At 37.7% G+C, this 21550-nt stretch overlaps 1 protein-coding gene across 1 annotated transcript in view; it reads left to right on the top strand.

The window, feature by feature from the left end:
* Positions 1–14199: 14199 nt before the first annotated feature.
* The window catches only part of LOC149144487 (uncharacterized), a 169903-nt gene continuing 162552 nt past the window's right edge, over positions 14200–21550 (top strand). The window contains exon 1 of the mRNA XM_089448125.1: positions 14200–14918. Coding sequence (XP_089304251.1) covers positions 14481–14918 — 438 coding nt within the window. The 5' untranslated portion in view covers positions 14200–14480. The remainder of the gene's footprint in view (positions 14919–21550) is intronic.

The following is a 21550-nucleotide window of genomic DNA, read 5'->3' as shown; positions in this document are numbered from 1 at the left end:
TTTTGAGTAGTGGCTTTCCCCATATACATCTTGTGTTATGTGCCATTGATTTATCTTCTTCTTGTTCATATTGTTTTCATCAATCTATTGGCTTCCGCTGGTAGAAAGTAGAAGTAGATTCTTGTCCGGTGCTTTAGTAAATTTCATGAGCTTGTGAATCTATAAGATTTTCTACAAAATCCACCACAGAATGTAGGACCTATTCCTCTTCTTGATCCAACATGGAAGAATCATAGAGTTTCAATTTTTCTATAATCACAATTGATTAAATGTGCATGTCTAGTGGTAAACTAAGTCGATAGGCATTATCACCCACCTTTTCTAGTATCTCAAAGGGACCATACCTTAAAGCCTTGATTTTCTTACCAGGCCCCTGCAGCCTCTACTAGTTTAACTGTAACCATACTTTGTCCCCCACCTTGAATGATTTCTCTGTTTTGTGTTGATCATGCCTAGCCTTATACTTCTCCAGCGACTTCTACAATGTTTCTTGTACATGTAGATGGATCTGCCTAATATTCTCTATAAATTTTTCATCCCTCAAATCATCTCCAATAAGATCTTCCCTCACTCCTCCTTATTGACCATATGCAATATCCAAAGGTGCAGGTGGAAAATATCCAAAACAATTCTCAAATGGGGACTTTCTTGTAAAAGTGTGGACTACTCTATTGTAAGAATGTTGTATATATACTAGATTTTCATCCCAAGTCTTCGGATGCTTCTGGTTGTATCCCACAGAAGCTACACCATAGTCTTGTTGACTACTTTTGCCTACCCATCTATTTGTGGATGGAATGTTGTAGATCTCTTCAACTTTTTGTCCATCTTCTCCCACAATGTAGTCCATAATGGATTGAGAAATCTTGTATCCCTATCTAAAACGATGCTCCTTGGTATCCCAAAGTGAGCCCATACTTGTCCAAAGAACAAGTTTGCTACTTCTTGCCCACTAATGGTCTTTTTACAGGGAATTAGAACACACATCTTGCCGAACCTGTCAACTACCACGAACAGGTAGTCATGTCCATTCCTGGTTGTCGGTAAACATCCCATAAAGTCCATGGAAATTCTTTCCCAAGGATGAGTAAGTACATTTAAGAGATGATACAGACCTTCTTTCCTATTTCTAGGCTTGCTGGTACAACAAAGCATGCTTCCTCTTATGTACCTAGCTACCCGCTCTTACATATTGGGCCAATATACATACCTCTACAAGTTAGCCACAATCTTCCCTACACCAAAGTGCCCTGCAACCTTGGAGGTGTGAGCCTCTCTAATCAGTTGCAGTCACTCACCTTTAGGAACACATAACTTATCCAACTTGTAGAGTAACCCATTTTGGAGATGGTAGTCAACGGTGTTGTCGCCATCGTGCACATGAATTTGACTCTGCAACTGTTGATACACCTCCTTGAATTCCTCATCCTTTGAATAGGCCTCTTTATATGCATCATGGGTGAATGTATCCATGTGCATAAAAGCCCCTAAAGTTGTGATCTTTGATCACCAAATGGAGTTGATGTAAAAACCCCATCCACTTGTAATTCCTGGGATGTTGTAGCTTACTATAGGCCTACAAGTATTGTAACGACTAGTGATATGTGTGGGTTATTGTCTCCTTTCCCATCAGATAGTGATTCCACTTCTTCACATCTTGTATCATGGCATAGAGATCCTTATCATAGATAGGGTAGTTAAGAACTACCCCATGAAATACTTCAAAATTGTAGCAAATAGGCCTTCCTCCCTGCATCAAGACAACTACCATTGCATACCCACTCACATCTGTTTCCACTTCAAAAGGTCGTTGCATGTTTTTCATTGCCAAAACTAGTGCTTGACTGATCTTCTTCTTTAGCTCCTCAAAAGTCTTCAGCTGACCTTTTCTCCACTGGAAACTCATGCCACTCACTGTTATGGCATGGAGTGGTGCTGCTACCGTTGAAAACAAGGCTATGAATTTCCTCATGTATTGTGTTGCCCTAATGAAACACCTGATCTTAGAAACATTAATAGGCACCGACCATTTCATGATGGCCTCCATCTTGGAAGGATCTATCTTCAGTTATCCTCTGCCGCTCACATACCCCAAATACACCAAGCATTACTGCACAAACTCACACTTCTTGAGATTTGCTAGAAGTTGGTGCTTCTTCAATGTTTCCAACACTTGCGTCAAATGTGAAATATGCTCCTCCCAGGTAGCACTATATACCATTATATCATCCAAATAAATAATAACAAATGAGTCTATAAAAGGGCACAATACATCATTCATTAATATCATAAATGTAGCTGGTGCATTACATAGGCCAAATGGCATGACTAACCACTCACACAAACCTTTCCTGGTTTTGAAGGCGGTCTTCCAAGTATCTTCTTCTTTGACTCGAACTTGGTGATATCAAGACTTCAAGTCCAGCTTGGTGAAGTATTTTTCTTGCTGCAACTGATCTAACAATTGATCTATCCCGGACAGGGGGTATCTATTCTTAAGCGTGTTTTTGTTCAACGCCCTATAATCTATACATGTTCGTCAAGTCCCATCCTTCTTTGGCACAGTGATGATGTGTTACCCACATGGTGATGTACTTGATCGAATGACACACTTTTCCAGCAGTTGCTGCAACTGTTTCTTCACCTCACTTGCTTCTATACCAGATTGCCTGTATAACCCAATATTTGGTAATAGGGAGTCTGGCTATAGCTGGATCTCATGCTCCACTTCTCTCTTAGGTGGTAATCATTTAGGCTCTCAGAACACATCCTTGTGTGCCAGTAAAAACTCCTCCAATTGTTGTTTATGTTTCTTAGTACACCGCTCCAAGGATTCCTTTCCTCTTATTGACTCCTCTACAAACTAACTTTCTCTTAAAAATAATAAAACATACATCTTGCTAGAATTAATCAACTTATTAGCTTGGTTGGCACTTACCAGTGAAATTTTCGACTTTCCTTTGTGTGCATTGACGATAAACAATTTTCCATCCTTGACGGGCCGATATTGATTAGATCTCCTCATGAATATTGCATCTCGCATGTACATGTATGGACTCCCAAACACAACTCCACATACATCAAGGGGAACCACATCTAGATCTACTTCATCAATAAAATCAACACTGATAGCAAATCTAATTTTACATTGTTTTGTTACCTTCAACTCTACATACTTATTTACCCATCCCAATGGATATGGGTTTGGATGATCACGAACTTCCAACCCCAACTTCTTGATCAACTCTACTGCAATGAGATTCACTTGCGATCCTAAGTCAAACAGAGCATCAATCTTGTCTTCTTGACTAGTATCTTTATATGGAAGAGTTTGCTCATTTGTTTCTCGTCCTGTTGCTGAAGGCTACTTAGATTCACCTCCTTCTGCAATGGCGTACAAAAAATCTTCTCATCCACATCCGAGCTACTTTCAACTTGGTTTCTTGAATCCGCGACCATGAGATTCTTCTTCTTATTATCCTTCTTGTTGTTCTTTAGGTTTAGCTATGGATGAAACCTCCAACACTTCTCTGTATGGCCATCAATGTTGCATTGGTTGTAGTGGTTGTTAGTATCTTTGCATTGGAGTGTTGTGGCTACCATCTTTTTATCCTTTCCCCTTTTTTTCTTCTTCTTCCCCTCCTTAGAAGCTTCCTGTTGCTCCTTCTTCTTCAATCCACTTGACTGCACTCTTTTCAGACCTATGTTCTCCAGTTATTGTGCCTATACACAAGCCTTGTCCACCAATTTAGACGTTAACAACATCACTTTCTCGTGCAAATGGTGGTGAAAACCCCCCAAATACTTGAGGAGTACATTTGGGTTCTTTGGAGAGATACCCAAAATTATAGCCATTTTTTTTAATTTTGTGGTGTACTCTTGCACGCTTTGGCCTAGATTTTGCCTGAAGTAGTGCCACCAGATCCACTGGTCCTCCACGTTCCCAATGGGTTAAAATTGTGACTTAATGAGGGTTTTTAAGTTTTCCCACTTAGTCACTAGAGGTTCCCCCTCGAACCTCAAGGTTTTCATGTGGCTCTCGCACCAAGTCAGTGCATGGCCTTCAATTTCAGCCTTGAAAATGAGATTTTACATCCTTCCTCAATTTGATGGACGCTAAAATAAATTTTCAGTTGTTGCAACCAATGGTTCAGCTTTAGAGCGTCGATCTCGCCATGGTATGGCTTGATACCAAATTTCGCCTCCATTTTAAATAGGGATCGATTGATGGCACTTGAACCAGGTTGATCTTTTCCGGCTTCTTTCTTCGACTGATTCTCTATTTCTCCTCGATCTTCTGATCCCCGTTCAAATTTGTCCTCCGCATTTGAACCCCCATCTTCTCCAAATATCCCCAGGTTCCTATTCAAGGCCACCATGAGGAGGCTTACATTGTAGTTGATATCTACGACTTGTTGTTCCAGCCGCGTAAAACCTCACCTCTGCAGGATCACAAGGTTCGTTTACAGATTCATCGGTCATGATTAGGGTTTTACAATTTTCGGCCCCGCCGACCTAGATCCCTGCAATATCCACAAAATACCAAAAGAAACCCGCTTTGATACAAAATGATCTGTAAACTACCGTGGATATTCCACTGGACAGATCATCACAACAAATCTTATAATCATATATTAAAATACTGATTTTTTACACTATTAGAGTTTTATTAATCTTCTAGATTTGTAAATTTAATTGTAATCAGTGTGTGCATGCAAATGGAAATTATGCAAAAAGGTAGAGAATGACAAAATAAGCTCGCAAACACATAAGACACGAGATATGCTCTCTGGGAAACCCTTTCGGGAGAAGACCCAGACGGAAGGTGAGGTCGCTTCACTCTCTTTCTCTGTCTGGAAATATGGTTATAGGTACAAAGAAGTAATGCCTGTGGCTTGTGGACTGCTACAGTGCACATATCCTCTCGGCGTGCGCTACCTGCTATCTCTCCTGGCAATCTTTGCTCATCTATGGAACAAAATCCTCTCGAAAGAATTGAATGCCTCTTCCTCCTAGTGATCCAATTATAACACAACCCGATAGCCTACTAGTGGTTATTTTTTACTACATCAACTCTTAAATAGAGTTACAATATAGACTCTTCTATAGTATTTTACATAAAAAACAAGTGGCTAACCCCTTTTCCATGAATAATGGGGACTGACATGGGATCCTCTAGAACTATAGGTGTGAAAACAGGAAGGTCAATTTCTAAGTGGCATAACTTTTGCATATAGACTCTAATTGACGCGCTTCTTGTGTCATTGGAAAGATATTTGTGTGTAGAATAGCATGAAAAGGTGCTACGCTAAAGTGGTAAAATTTAACCACCCAAAAAATGTCGTTCGATGTCTCAAAACGCTCCTAGAAGGTTTCAGACCCCATTTTGCCAAACTGGTTCCCACTGATAAAAATGGTCCCGTGAGATGATTCCTCCACTATGGATGAAAAATAACATAATGATCCAATATGAATCATTTTCCATGTTTCATTACTTAAGAGATATGTGTAGGATGTTAATGATGTGATTGATTGGTCTATATTGCAGGTGGAACCAGAGGGAGAGTTTTGGCGAGAGCCACAATGCATTCTGTATCAGAAACAACTCATGATTTGGAATCAAGCAATAAAACAAGTTAAAGTGCAATGGAAGCACTTTGGGCCCAATTAAGCTACATGGGAGATGGTTGATCAGCTGCGGGCATTGTATCCTTTACCATTTGCTGGTTGAGGAAAATGAGTTTTTGGTATATATTGTTGTCATTGTAAATACCGCAATGAGTTGTGTTATAAAGCTCCAATAAGTAGTATATTTAGTTTGTTTTCAACAATATGTCATTGTAAATACTGCATCGAGCTATGGTATAAAGCTCCAATAAGTGGTATGTTTAGTTTGTTTTCAGCAGGATGTCATTGTAAATACTGCATCAAGTTATGTTATAAAGCTCCATAGGCAATATGTTTTGTTTTCAGTGGCTTGCTAGTCATAAGTATCATAGAACACCGAGGACGGTGTTCCCCCAAGGGAGAGGGGTTTGTAATAGCCTCGGGTAAAGTTTCAAGCAATAAAGGATATTAAACGAAAAACAATAAGACCAAGGTCACGAGACAATTATTCCAAGCTAGATGGTGGGAAAACACTATAGTGGGCATCACTTGTGGTTTATTAATGGCTATGGAAATTGGAAAAGGTAAAGAGACAATAATTGACATTTACTTATGAGAAATACAGGAAAATAGGAGAAAAGGAAGATGAAGATATACAAATATTCATGCAAGGGAAATTAGAGAAAAATTAAGGAAAATGAAGAAAGGAGACATCAATGATAAAAATGCATAAGAGAAATAGTTCATAACTTTTGTTAGTTTTGGCTTGGACCAGTTCCAGAGAGAGAGAGAGAGAGCTCCAAGAGGAGAGAGCAAGAAAACAAACAAAAACAAAGGACAAGCAAAGGAAAGCAAGGGAGCACAAGGAGAAGGTTGGATCAACAACTTCAACATGAGGATTTTGCAGGTAATAGGTTGCATGTGTGATTTCCTTGTTGAGGTGTGAATGCATGGTACATGCATTTGATTATTTGGTTCATTTGTTGTCATTAGCATGGGGTTTTCTTGGTTTGACAGTGCTTTCTACTTTTCCTTTCCATTTTCTTGATAGCCATGGTGTGATGGTATTCATGTATTGGATTACCGGAAGGTTTTGGATCCGGATGAGGTGGTCTCACGAAAATCCCAAGGGTTGGGAGTGGAGATGGTTTTCTCAGGGATCCCTCGACAAGTGGGTGGAGATAGGAAAATTCCTCTGGGTATGGTGAAGGAATTCTGAGGAATCCAAACTTGTTTTGGTTTTGTGACCTCGGGACTGATTTAGGTGAGATCGTGGTAACTTGAGGGTGGTGGTGGTTTAACCTCTAGAGTCTCTATTTGGTTATGTCTTGGTTTATCCCATTAGTTCCCACATTCATGCTTGGAATATGGTACGAGAGTGATTGGATGAAAGAGAATTTGGTTCAACCCAATCTATGGTCGAGTGATACGTGGAAGTACCTGACTTGATTGGAATTTGTATATGTTATTATGATCTATTTTCACTATTGTGATTAATGAGCACATGTACTGGTTATTATGTGATCTTATGGCTGATTTGTCATGTTTTTTATTCTGGTTATATGCATAGTTCTATGATGTGCTCTAGCTATGGCTCTTGTTCATGATTCAATAAGTTATTGAATGGTTAATGAATGCATGAGCTAACAAGTGTTGTTGCAACTATATTAAGAGGGCATATAGCCTTCTTGGTGATTCTTAGATGAAGTTCATAAGCTTATAATCAAATATGCATTCATCACTTGCGGATTTCATGTTTACAATATGTTTGAAAAAATGTCTATCATGTATTGGTCATGTATATGTCAATATCTTGCTCATGTTTTCATTGTTGGCATTGCTATCATCTTAATTATAATTTTGGAAAGTTACAGGCAGTGGTATGGAGGTTATCCTGAAAAAGTGGCACACATCTCGCAACCGTTGGCACAAAAATGAGGGATTTGGGTCATAAAAGTTGGTAGGCTTGCTTGTGGGTGCAATTTTGGAGTTATGTTGGTGAAAAAGAGGTCCAAGATTGATCACCTGGGGTGGTTATCGGGCTCCTGAGTGATTTGTAGTCCTTGAGGTATGGAAAAAAGCTTCCAATTTGTAGGCCCCACTTCCATAACTGGAACTTGGAGGCCGTGTCATATCATAGTGACACTCAGCTCATGTTTACCTTAGAGAGCTTGTAAAGGTGGGTAAATGTGGGAGGAGACATTACACATATGCCCAATTGCCTCACCTTGGGGAGCACCAATACTATTTGTGAAGAATAAAGATGTAACCCTGAGGTTGTGCATCGATTTTAAATAGTTGAATAAAGTCAATTTGAGGAATAAATATCCTCTACCTAGAATTGATGATTTGTTTGAACCATTAAGAGGGTAAAAGATATTTTCAAATATAGATTCGAGGTTAGACTACCATCGTGTAAGAATAAAGGATGAAGACATTAACACAATAACTTTTAGGACAAGGTATGGACACTACGATTGTAGTGGTGCCACTTGCACTGACAAATGCACTAGTTACCTTCACATGCATGATGAATGTTATATTTAAATTACCTAGATAAGTTTGTTAATATATTCCTAGACGACATTCCTATTGCTGTAAGTAAGAGGAAGGGTATGAACAACACTTGAGATTGGTACTATAGGTGGTAAGAGAGCATCAATTATATGCCAATTCAAGCAAGTGTTTTTTTTATAAGATGTAGATCCATTACTCGAGACATAATTTAGAGGAAGGGATAGGAAGTGATTAAGATACTATTAAAAAATATTAGACGATGGCCAATTCCTAAGAACACACTAACGTTAAGGTCATTTATGGGGCTTGCAGGATACTGTAAGACATTAATAGAAGGATTCTCCAAAGTTGTTCATTCCATTACATATTTACAAAAGAAAGGAATTACATATTAATGGACACCAAAGTGTGAAGAAAGCTTCTAGCCATCAAATGAATTGCTCACTAGTGCACTCAATTTGAAGATTGTTGATCCAAATGAAGATCTTATGGTGTGTATAGATGCCTACAAAGAGGGATTTGTTGGAGTCATCACACATAATGAACATGTGATTTATTATAAGTATGTAAAGCTTAAGGAGCATGAGAACAATTATGCCACATATGACCTCGAGCTTGTTTCCATATAATATTTAGTGAAACTATGGAGATAATAATTAATGGGAAGAAAAATTGAGCTAAGAATATACCATAGTGGTTTGAAATATTTATTTGAACAACAAACTTTAAATGCAACACAAACAAAATGGTTGGAATTTCTGAGTGAGTATGACTCTAATATTAAACATATAAAAGGAAAAGAGAAAAAGGATATCAATGCACTCAAGAGAAGAGTATTTGCAAGGTATGCTACAACCATTAGCGTGTACAAATTAGATTTGGAGAATAAAATTATAGAATTCCTTGTTTCATATGAGAATTACCTATAGGTAAAAGAAAAATTAGAGCAAGAAAAGGTATAGGTACAATATGAGTACGAGATGGAATATTTATGCATAAAAATAAAGTGTGTTCCTAGCTCTTACAAATCAAGGAAACTTGCATGAAAAGAAATGCATAATGTTTTGTATGTTGGTCATTCTAGTTACTAGAAAACAATTACAACAGTAAGAACCCATTACTTTTTGCTAGGGATGAAAAATTATGTGGCTAATTATATAATTAGGTTGTATGGAATGCCACGGAGTAAAGGTTGAGCATAAACATCCAATAGGTTTGATATACCAACTACCAATTCAAGAGTGGAAATGGGGAGTGTTAATTATTAACTTTATCAATAAGTTGTTATTGGGAACATTAATAAACAATGATAGTGGTGGATAAATTAAAAAAAATTCCTTGCATTATTATTAGTTAAATGGAGTCATAAGATAGCTAATATAGTATAAATTTATGAACGAGGTCAATAGGTTGCATGAAGCACGTAAGGAAATTGTCTAGGACATAGATCCAAAGTTGACTTCAAACGTTTGGAAGGGATTGTTCAAATATTTATAGACAAGACGAAATTTTAGTACAACCTATCATCTATAAATATATGGGTAAATAGAGATAGTTAATCAAGTGCCTGAATACATGAAGAATATGTGTTGGTAAACCATCTAAGTGGGAGGATTGTTAGTAGAATTTGCTTATACCAACAAATATCAAACTTCATTAGATATGAGTCTATTTGAAGATTTATATGGCAAAAAATGTAATACTCTAGTGAGTTGAGACAATCCAACATATAGAGTAGTACTTGGGTGAGAGTTGCTTAAAGAAATGGAAGAGAAAATGGTTAAGATCAAATGGAATTTAAAGGTAACGTAGGCAAAGGAGCTACATAGATAAATGTGGGATGCTAAGGGAAATTAAAATTGGAGAGCACATATTATTGACACTGAATCCAAATAAGAGTTCTTTGAAATTGGTAAGTTGCACTAAGCTAGCAATGAGATTATGTGGTCCATTTGAGATGTTGGATAGAAGAGGATTAGTTGCATACATGCTTGCATTGCTTGATTCATTGCAAGTGCATAATGCATTTCATGTGTCATTATTGAAAAAGTATGTGCATGACCTTAACTATGTCATTGAATAATCTTTTATTTAAACGAAGCCACAAAGAGATTTTCAAGTGTAGGAAATGCTTATACTAGACAAGAAGGTCGCAGTGCTTTGAAACTGTACTATAGGGTAGGTAAAGGTCCAATGGATATACTATAGCCCTAAAGAAGCAACATGGGAACTAGAAGATGTGATATGGGAAGAATGCTTACCTTTGTTTTGAAAAAATGATATAAAAATCACTATACACATGCATGGTGATGCACACCAAAGATGGTGCAAAATTTAGGGGGAGGGGAATGTAACACCTCAATTTGGATCCTTATATTAGTAATGCATATATGAATGGTCCAAGGCCAACTGAAGTTACATGTAAATTTTTCACATTGAAGGTTATTAATAAGAACACATCATTGGCCACAAATCTAAATGGCAAAAACACGGGGGGCTATGATTCCATGGGAAATGAATGAAAGGGGGCTTAGGGGATCATGGGGGGTTAAAGAAAATAATAATATTATATTCATAATCTCATATCCTTTTATATCATACTATCTTGAATCCTCTATCTCATATATTATCCTTTATTGTCTTTGAGTAAGTTGCCAAGTAATGTACATAAGCTTCTAAGGAAGATAAGTGGTGAGGTGGGAGCACACAAATAAAATCCTTGACTTTTGGTTGTTGTGGGGGATTTTACCATTCAATATTTCCAAAGGTTGTCGGGATTTTTCCATCATTATTCCTTGAGGCTGTTAGGGAGAGCCCATGCCACATTATGACCTATAAAAGTAAGGGTACAACTATTATGGATACTACAAGGAAATTATGCCCAGGTGCATGAGGAATCAATGCCATCGAGAAAACTCCATTACAGTTGAGATTCCCAAAGTCCAAAACAAAGGATTTTTGGACCAATTTGTTCTAATGCCTTGGAGGGAAGTGGGATAACTCAAGGGATTGCGTGAAAAAAAAGTGGATTCCATTCATAAGGTGTGAAAGTTAAAGGGGAAAGATAATTGGTGGGTTAGAATTGTTGTGAGAGTTTATAACTTGTGAATTTTATGGAAAGTTGGGTTGTGTGAGAGGATTAGAGTTATGCATATGTTAAATTCTGAAACCAATAACCGTAGAATTTAATTCCCACCAAATTTATCATAAATATACTAAATAAAAGCACAATTGAGATCTTAAAATAGATTATTGAGCAGAAGTAAGTAAAACAACCAATCTCACACATGCACATTACACATAAATTTTCTACCCAATCAAATTAGTTCTTCATTAAAATGATTAGAACCTACTTGGGCTCCCTTACTAGGAAAATGGCCTAAACTGAGGAAAATACATACAATAATAAATCCAGATCTGAATGAGTTGACCAAGCCCTAGATCCATCCCTAACATATCTACGCTGATATTGATCTCCATTGCTACACCATTGCACCTTCCACGAACTCGACATACTTGTATGAAATTCGTCCACCCAATCATTGAGATCTCCTCTCAAGTCTTGTACTCACTCATTGTGTTGTTGTGTCTTCTCCCTTAGCACATCCCTTATTTCATAAGCTTGAGTTATGACTGAATCCCTGACCGCAATCTTCAAAGTGATTGATGGTTGAGATTAAATCTCAACATTGCTTGAGATCAATTGCTGAGATTATACATCTAATTCACTAATGCAAAAACCTTTGCATTTCATTGGATTCACTCACTTTTTCTTATAAAAATAAATTACTTTAATCACCAAAGTAATTGCTAAGGTTAAGGGTCTCTTACGTGAATTTTGCATGCATAGATACTCAGGCTAGAGCAAAAGTACCCGCTTAAGCTACAAACATCAACATAAACAAATTCATCCTTTTGGACTCATAGCCTCAACTTTGGTGACCCTTTTTAGAAAGAGTATGGACAACATAGAGCCTATGATTACGTGGAGCATCTTTTGTCTACAACTAATCAGTGTTAAATTTCGAAAAGACAATTGTTATGGCTTATTTTTGCTTATGATGAATTCAATGACGTTTATGTTATCCATTAATGGTTACTTTGTTTACATGATAAGTTTGCATCCATTATATTGAATGACCATTTATAATTGCATAAGCTTGCTTGTCATGTTGCATGCATTCATACATTCATAACAAGGTAAAGAGAATATTGGTATCATAGCAAGAAGAGAAATAGAAAAACTGTGATTCCAAATATTACCTCATATGCTTAATTATCGGCAAAGGGTACTAGGTATATTATGGAACATTCCATTAGAACTCATGAGATAGAGGCTTGATTTGAAAATCAAATATCTTTCCTCCTTGTCGATCATTAAAAACAAAAAGAAACATTTACCATAATAAAAACCATATATTTTTACCTGGAAAATTCCAATGTTATGTGGTCCACGCCTAGATTACTTGAGGACAAGTCCAAAGGCCTATGGACTTTCCATGTAAGACTTGCTTGTACAAAGAATGACTTTTATTTTTTGTTGCGGAGACAAAATATCTAGCCTGGGAATGGCTTCTACCTTTTTAGCAAACCTATTCTTTACTGGATGCTTCTCAGTAGTAGTTTCAAAGAATTGGGCAGGGAATAAAATACTCCTTCTCTATATATTAAGGTGCAACCATGTTGAGTGTTAATGGAGGAACATGACCCCTAAACTAGTAGACAACTCAGTGAGGGTGTTTGCAAGAATAAAGATGGTAATTTTCGGCTTGACAATAGCAAATCAAGGCTTTCAAACGGTTAAATAGATTGCGGCTAAGGGAAATCCTAGCTACCGCGGGACTCATAGATCTAGTTCTTCATATCACTCTATTCAAGAGAAATAAAATTAGTTTCAAGCTTTACATATTGAAGAACTCATCAACAAGATTGTTGTAATGGTTTTTTTTTTCAACTAAACAAATCACCAAATCATGTATCTACATTAACATCTAAGAACATGATGAATTCCCATTATTTCCCCCATAGGAAAACCTTGTAGGGAAAGTTTAGGGCACTTTCCCACATTTTACGTATAGTACTCAATGTAAATACATTGACACTATTTATGACACGTGACTTGATAGGGACATTGAATTAGATAAACAATAAAGACAACTAATATAGGGATCAATCACAAAATCTCTTGCATGAAGCTAAAAACACCCTATTTTGAGCAAACCTACTAAATTAAGAATTCCTTTTATGTATCACACATTACATAATGTTTGGTCATTCATAACCACATGTCCATCATTTTTAATATAAATATTGTACAAACCAAAAATAGTTATACAATATTTCATCAATTACTCTTATATAACATTTGAGAGCGTTCAAAGATAAATTATATATATTTTAAAAAGAAATTTTAATAAATAAAAACATGACACAAAGATAACCACTATATCTCCACTTTATACTTAGTTTCAAGTAAACAACTTTCTAAAAGTGACTTGGAGGTGTGCAAAAGTTAGTTTAACAAGTGCATTTCTAAGGAAGAAAGTTATTTTTTTGCTTTCATTATGGTGTTCTATGAATAATTAATGTGTTGAGGAAGCAATAGCTCAAATACATAGGAAATAGGTCTCACATAGTTTTGTTTAGAGTTAAAATTGTTGACAAGAGATTTAGCTTGTTGTGATTTTGCAAAAAAAAATAAAGGTTCCATAATGATAACATTTCCTTATATATCTCATTATTATATAATGCTCCATTGAGAATTGCCTTAATTATCTTAATTTTTCCTTTATTCTTGAGAAAATTCCATATACTTCATTGAAAATTACGTATGTATTGATTTATCTTAAAAATAATCGTATGTATTTGATTATCTTAAAAATAATCTCTTTACATAAGTATTTGTCTCCCGAAAGCATCTCAATCCTTACTAAATCATAAAAATTTCCTACTAAAGATGGACTTCCCACTAACTTAAAATTTACATTTACAATCTAACTCACTCTTCCCCGTATCCTAAAATAGATCATTTCAATATCAATTCGTATCCAACGTTTTTCTGGATGTATATAGAATTTCCGGTAAAGCGTTTTCAATAATCTTAATGCGGCCGTCAAGATTTTGTTTAGTTTGTACAAAAAACCACTAAACAATCCGCTGGTTTTCACATACGAATAACGCAACGAAGTATCTGCCACTGGAACCAAGAGGCGGGATATGTCCCTGTAACCAAGAGAACCTAAAGGATGCATATGCCATCGTGGAAACATCGCTAAATCGTTAATGAAAACATCTTCGTTAAACCCTTAAAACCCAGGGCCAGTGTTTTCGCCGATTTGGCCACCGATATTCTGAGAATGCTTCTCTCACGCTACAAAATGTTAGTCAGAAGCATATCCGCCTGGCAGAAGCTCTCCAACATATCAGCCTGCAAGCCCATTCGACGTCTCCAACGCCCCCTTTCGGACTCTCAAAATGATAGCACAGCAGCGGCCGAGCCATCATCTTCTTCTGATCAAGATGCTGCAAATTCAAAGGAAGATAATAATTCGGACGTCATCTATACCCCTCCACCAGCTGTTGGCGATTCATCCGCTACAATTCCGTTGTCTGCAGCCGCTGGATCCATCATAGGGAAGAGGTTTTATAAGAATGTGACCACAAGGCAAGCGGACGATGGGAATGGGTGGACTATAATGCTGGATTATCGGACGCTGAAAACGCCCACCAAGACGCCTCTTAAGTTGCCTACCCTGGCATTGTCCAAGGCCGTGGCTGCCGAATGGGAATATCAGGTAGGATTCATTTTTATTCTGGAGACCGTCATAACCAACTATAGCTTGTTAAACTCAGGTTAAGATTTTGCGAATTTCAAATTTTTGTGCACATTCCATGGATGATTCCTTCCTTAAATTATAATTCGGGTTTGGGGTTGTTTAAAAACAAGGAACGCTAACCGGGATCACGCACGAGCTTAAACTCCATGCACAAAACAGAACAACAGCCAAAAAAGAAAAACAGAACTGACAGAAATATCACACCTGTTGTATATGTGTTGTTTAATTGCAAGAAGATCACTCATAATAAACTGGGACGAGCCCAGCATTAAATACGGTTGTTGTTAGTTCACCTACCAAGATATCGACAGTGATTAGATCATTGTCCTAACTAAACTTAACTACATGGTGTATCTACACCAACACCCTCCTTTCTATTAGTGCAACTTGGGGAAGTACGAAAAAAAAACGTTAAATCTCAATGGTAGGTGCCTATGTACAAAATGTTATATGGATGAACGCTGACAAAAAGACTAGAATGAGGCTCTTGGAAGGGAGTAACACCAAATGCTAAAACACCTTGGAGCTGAAACTAAAGAAGATCTCACAAAGATGCATTGGAAGGCAAGAGCATGAGGTCTGCGGAAGTTGAATGCTCCAATCAAGAAGTAAGACCAAATCTCTGAAAAAGAGGGCCAAATAACTTCAATGAACATGGTTGAATTCTGAAGTGGAAGAGAATTGGTTGTAAAGGCACAAGAATGGAAACCATTGACAATTACCACATGAATGTTCCAAAAAGACTGGTGTTGAGTATGAACCAAAACGAGGGCTTCAAGTAGAAGCAAACACCATCAACCATCAAAAGAGCAATGAGGCCTGTGGAGGCTGAAAGCTCAATATAGGAGGTATGACCAAAACTCTAAAGAGGGCCAAGTAACCGCAAGCATGCAACACCATCAAAGATCCTCATAAGAACTCCAAACAGATAGACTAAGCAAAGATGAGTTGTCACTCCAGTACAGAAGATCCACATGTGACTGCTGCAAACAGTCACGAGCAAATCCCAACAAAGCTTGGATCTGAGCAAGGATGAGGTTAAGACACGACAACGCTGCTGGATGATGCTTGAAGTAACCACTGCAGTGGAAAGAGAGCACACCGAGCCTTCCCATGAACCAGAAACAGAGCCTTGCCGCTTTCTTTAGTCAGACTCATATATTCCGAATAATGAACGAAACCAATCAGTGGCTGGCCATGAACATTGCCGACTTTCTTGGCTTCTGAGTCTGCCATGATTGTCGACACGCTGCTAGAACATCAAAACCAGAGCTAAAATGCTTATCTACTCAGGAGCATATGAGGAAGAAACAACCAACACCATGACTCCACAACCAACACAAAAAATAAGTTGCAAGGGCTCCACAGTCCCCGGAAGATGAGATTTTTTGTGGGCAGACAGTTGAGGACAAGGGCAATTATTAAACTCATTGCAGCAAAGATTGAACTGCTCACGCAAAGAGAATTGAACTCTTTATGTAATTAAAGGGCCATGTCAAAGACAAAGGCTAGGGATACCCAAAACACATGATCTCTGATTTGAAAACCAGACAATGGAGCAAACGACAGTGAACATGCTCTCACGCAAACTCAGGGCAAGAAGTGCCAATTTTGGCCGGAATAGCCAAACCTTGCAATCGGGAAGGAGGAGGCCGCCACCAATGCAACAACAATCCGTCCATTGCCAACAACGCAAGCAGCGATGACAGCAATGACCAGGACATGCTACACTGACTGACACCAATTAAAAAAAAAGCAATGGCAAAAACTCCATGTTCCACGTTCTGATACCATGTTTAAAAACAAGGAATGCTAACCAGGATGCTACATGAGCTTGAACTCCATACGCAAAACAGAACAACGGCAAATGAAGCTGAACTGATAGAAATATTAAATCTGTTGTATATGTGTTGTTTAATGACAAGGAGATCACCCATATTTATAACAGATTGGAAAGAGCCCAACATTCAATATGGGTTGTTGGATTGTTCACCTAACAAGCAGTAATACACCAAATATGTATGGTGATTAGATCACTAACCCTAGTAAACGTAACTACATGGTGTATATACACCAACAGTGGGGGTGATCATGATCCTTGGGGCTCAGTCTTCATTCATCAATGTAGTTCTAGTTATGGTATAATTAGCTCCCAACCATCACTACTAGGTTTTGCTTCCGAAGGCCTTTCCGCCGTTGTGATGGTGAGAACAAGTATAGGGGATTTCTCATTTTTATTGTGCAAGTGGATTTCTCATGAGCTAGCTGCATCATTGCTTGGAAAATTCTTTGATAGCATGACTATTAATTTTATTAGCCACAATTACTGGCAATTTGCTACCTAACAAATCAATTGTTGTAAATTTATGAACTGCAGATTTATCGAATAAAAGCACTGCTGAGATTCCGGTTGCTGCAAAATCTAGCAGGCCTTGGAGAGGGAAACCCTACAAGGTATAAACTAGACCAAGAAGCAACAATGGGGTAGTGGCCCATTGTCACCACAACCAAAACCCCTTGTTCTTTACGAATTTTCATCAATGGGAGGAGTCCCAGCAGGAGAGAGATCACTTTTAAGTTATAATAGGTATTCCAGGGTTAATGTGCGTAATGATATTACTAGGGATTCTTTAAGAAAGTCACAAGGCTTCACAAGAAAGTGATTCGCTTTCTATGAAAAGACCTAGAAACAAGGGCACAAGACCTAGGATTTGATAAATTGTTGGAGTAACCAAAAGTCAAGACTAGGAGAAAAGGTTTTTTACAATGTATACCAGCGATACCAAGGCTCATGAAACCTTCAAGGAAGCCCTTAAGTTGAAGGGGAACTAGGGTTTCTTCTCTTGGGCAAACAACTAGGGCAAGGAAATTTATGGATGAAATTGAAGTGGATGCCTAACAAATGGATAGATTTTAGGCAAATACTATTCTCTTGATGTTTAGGCACTCCAACCACCAAAATTCCTCTTGCCTAGGGATTCACACCAAGCCCTAATTTCCTAACTTAGCCTTAAAAGGGCCAAATTTAAGAGAGAAAATATGGAATATAAGAATGATCACCAACAATTTGGACAAGTGCCTTGCCTCTTGGGAATATTGAGTCTAGGATGATACAGATTAGCCAAAATTGTTCCTAAGGAGGCTGAAATTTGATGCCCTAGCAATCAAATTTCTAGCATTTACCCATCAATGGAAAAATAGAGTTTTGTGCGAGAGGTACTAGGAGTTCACCACTAGAACAATTTATCAAATGTTATGTATGTTGATAAGTCTAAGGCATTCAAAGTTAACAATTTCCCTTCTTGATAATTGCTTATGAAGCACTTTTACTTCTTAATCTTATAGTCTTTTCTTCGTTAGCTTATTAATGTGTTCTTTCATCAAGACAATTACCAATATGCATAAAAGACAAGTGACACAATATGTAGGCTTCTTCAGCCAGAGCGAAACCCTCTCACCTCTTGAGAGGAAAACCCAATCAAAATTCTTCTTCTACATCTTCAATTGATAAGTACCAAGACCTTGACATAGACCCTTGACTCTAGTATCCTCTCAAGAACCTTGTCACCAACCTTGATGCTCTGCCTCTTCCTTCCTTTGCCTTTCTTCTTGATCTAGAACTGCTCCTTTTTGGCTCCTTCTAGAGAAACTCGGTCTCTATCCTTTTCCACTGCACCTTCACAACTTCCCTAGAGAATCTTGGTCTCTAGGTCTTTTATAGAGAAACTCGGTCTCTACCTTGATTACCCAGAAGAGTCTTTCCTTTGCTACCCCATAAGGTTCCTTCCTTCGCTATCCCAGAAGAAACCCTACTTTGCATACCAAGAAGAATTCTACTTCGCATACCCAGAAGAATCCTCTTCGTATGCCCAAAATAATCTTCTCTTTCTTCGCACCTTCCTTCTGCCTCTTCTTCGCACTTCTTTCTAGTCCTCTCTTTGTACCTTTCTTTTGCCTTGTTTTCACACTTTTCTAGCCGAGATCAAATGAATTACTTGTCCGGATTGCGTGTCTACAAATGAGGCCGATTTAGGCTATTTATACACGTCTTCACTGGGTCTTTAGGCCAACTTGACACCTGGAGATTAGGCTGACTTGTTCTAGCATATTTCTTCATCTTTGTACGCTGACTTGAAGAGGTTAGGTGACAAGTTCTTGGAGGATATTTTTACATAGGCAAGATGACCTTTTACAAGTGTAACATGACTTCATTACATGACAATGACTTTTACATTTTATGACTAGATGACAAATAAATCCTAAAGACTCTCAATGGGAGTCTTGACTCAAAAACAAAATCCTTGCTCATGAAACCCATGAAGCAAGTCAATAAAATAATTTCATTTTTCTTATTTACATCTCATTACATAAAATCATATTTACATGTCATTATGAAGACTGAACTTAGTTACACTTTTCAACACTCCCTCTTAACTAGGGAGGTATTCATAATGGTACTTGTACTTTCTCAATATGAAGAATATCTCATGGTAAGGATTCAGACTTGTAACTCATTTGTATAGCATCATATCAACCAACATTGTTATATAGCAAGGCCTTGACTAACAACTCCATCTCTCCACAAGATATTGAGCCCAATGCTAGCGAGACCAATGATTTATAGACACACTCATCATTGTCTCTCTAGGAACATATCCCACTCGGGTTCACTTAGGATATGCTCCATGAGAACTATTCTTATCTTGGACTCCCCAGTCCTCAAAGAATATCAGTTCTCCACGACTACTCTTCCATGGGATGCCCTATCTCATCCCCAAAGAGTATCGGATGCCAAATGATTACACAATCCTCCATTCTGTCTTCCCAGGTGAAGATCAGAACAACATGTCTATCTCTCTTTTTCAAACTAGGAGGACATATTCCAATAAAGGAATGTACTCATTCCTTATCACAAAGGAATGTACCTAAGCTTCTTGCTTAGGAATTTCCAAGTTTCTTCCAAGTAAGAAACTTCTTTTCAGGCTCCCTCTCAACTAGGGACCTACCGCAACTCCTCATGTGGAGATCCTGAAACAACCAACTGCTCGAAGAGCTCCTTCCTATGATGTCATGAATTTCTTCTTCATCAAGGAGTCTTCATCTTTGGGAACTTCTACATAGGGCACATATCATCCATCACTTTTTATCCATGAGTCAGTCATGTCCTCAACTTATCAGAAAGTGATCCATCAGATTTTCCATCTGGCTTTGCTTCATGTCATTCTGCTTTCATGCCATATTTCGGAAGGACATTACTTCTATATGATCTGCTTGGAAGTCATTTACAAATCTTCCCTTCGACAGTCCTACATAAGCCCAACCAGATGTTAGTTAAAAAATAATCAATGAACACTTCAACTCAAAATTACCTTTGTGATGATCTTTCACCATGACATCTTCTTGTAAGTATCAACATCCTGCATGCAGATTGACACATCTCCCATAGATATCCATTGTCAAGGGTCTCTATCTTTTTCTGACTTCCATCAAAGTCTTCACATCTTTTTGGGAGATCTTCTAGTCAAATCTTCTTGGACTTCAGATGTTGAATGCCTTCTTCCTTCGTTGCATATTATTCCAATCTCTTCCTTTCTTTTGTCACACATTTTATTCCCAGGAGCTTCCAATCATAGTTCCTTGATTGTAGTCAATTTCCTCATGATTCATATGAGAATATATACTATGTTGATTTCATCTAGTGTGACTTGTGCTTTTGTTGCAATCTTTCGGAGGAGGAGATCCTTTCTTTTCTTGATCATATTTCCCAGGATGGAAATAGTGATCCATATTATTTGCAACCATATGACATGACTTTCATAATAATCTATGCAAGCATACATACCTCATCTTTCTTTCGGTCATCCAAACTTCCTGTAGTAGCTTCATTCGAAAGGACTTTATCCTACTTTCCTGTTATGTCATTATACCATCATCCCTTGAATCCCACAAGTTGGAATTTTTGAAGAAAACATTTTGCGTCCTTTCTAGACCGGTGAATCCTTTGACAAGGATTCCATCAGAGAAACTTGAGGATCTGCCATATCCTTACTTGGCAAATGTTTCCTTTATTGACTATGATGATCCCAGTTGATGATGACCTCTGCTTCTTTCTATAAGTATCAATGAGGTTTACTAAGAGCTTCCTATTCCTTGTAATCAGTAGGATTTGTACCAGACATACTTTTTGCTTCTCATGTCACGAGCTCTTACTACTAATGCTTCTATCATGCTATTTTCTAATCTGATGCATCCTATCTTATTTAAACTGCACCCTATCTATTATTTACAAGTGGAAAGTACCTTCTAGAGAAGAAGATCATCTTAGTCATAGTAGAGATCTTTTACTTCTTCATTCTTAGGCTTCTTTGACTCAGGTTCTTTCACTTCTTTAGTAATGTGTACTTCTTCCCTATTCCTCTTGTCCTTACTATGATTAGGACAATCTTTTTTATAATGCCCAAGTTCATGACATCCATAGTATCTTACCTTATCCATGTTCTTCCTTTTCTTTGGAGGAATGAACTTTCCAAATTTTCCTTTTATTCTTGTCATTGTAGCATATGCTTGATTCTGCTCACTTGGTCCGACAT

The sequence above is a fragment of the Pinus tabuliformis genome, chromosome X (genome assembly GCF_031772625.1).
Source record: "Pinus tabuliformis cultivar Carrire ecotype Pingquan chromosome X, CPIR1, whole genome shotgun sequence".
Classification (NCBI taxonomy): Eukaryota; Viridiplantae; Streptophyta; class Pinopsida; order Pinales; family Pinaceae; genus Pinus; species Pinus tabuliformis.
The sequence above is the reverse complement of the archived record's forward strand: the minus strand, read 5'-3'. Positions and strand labels throughout refer to the sequence as shown.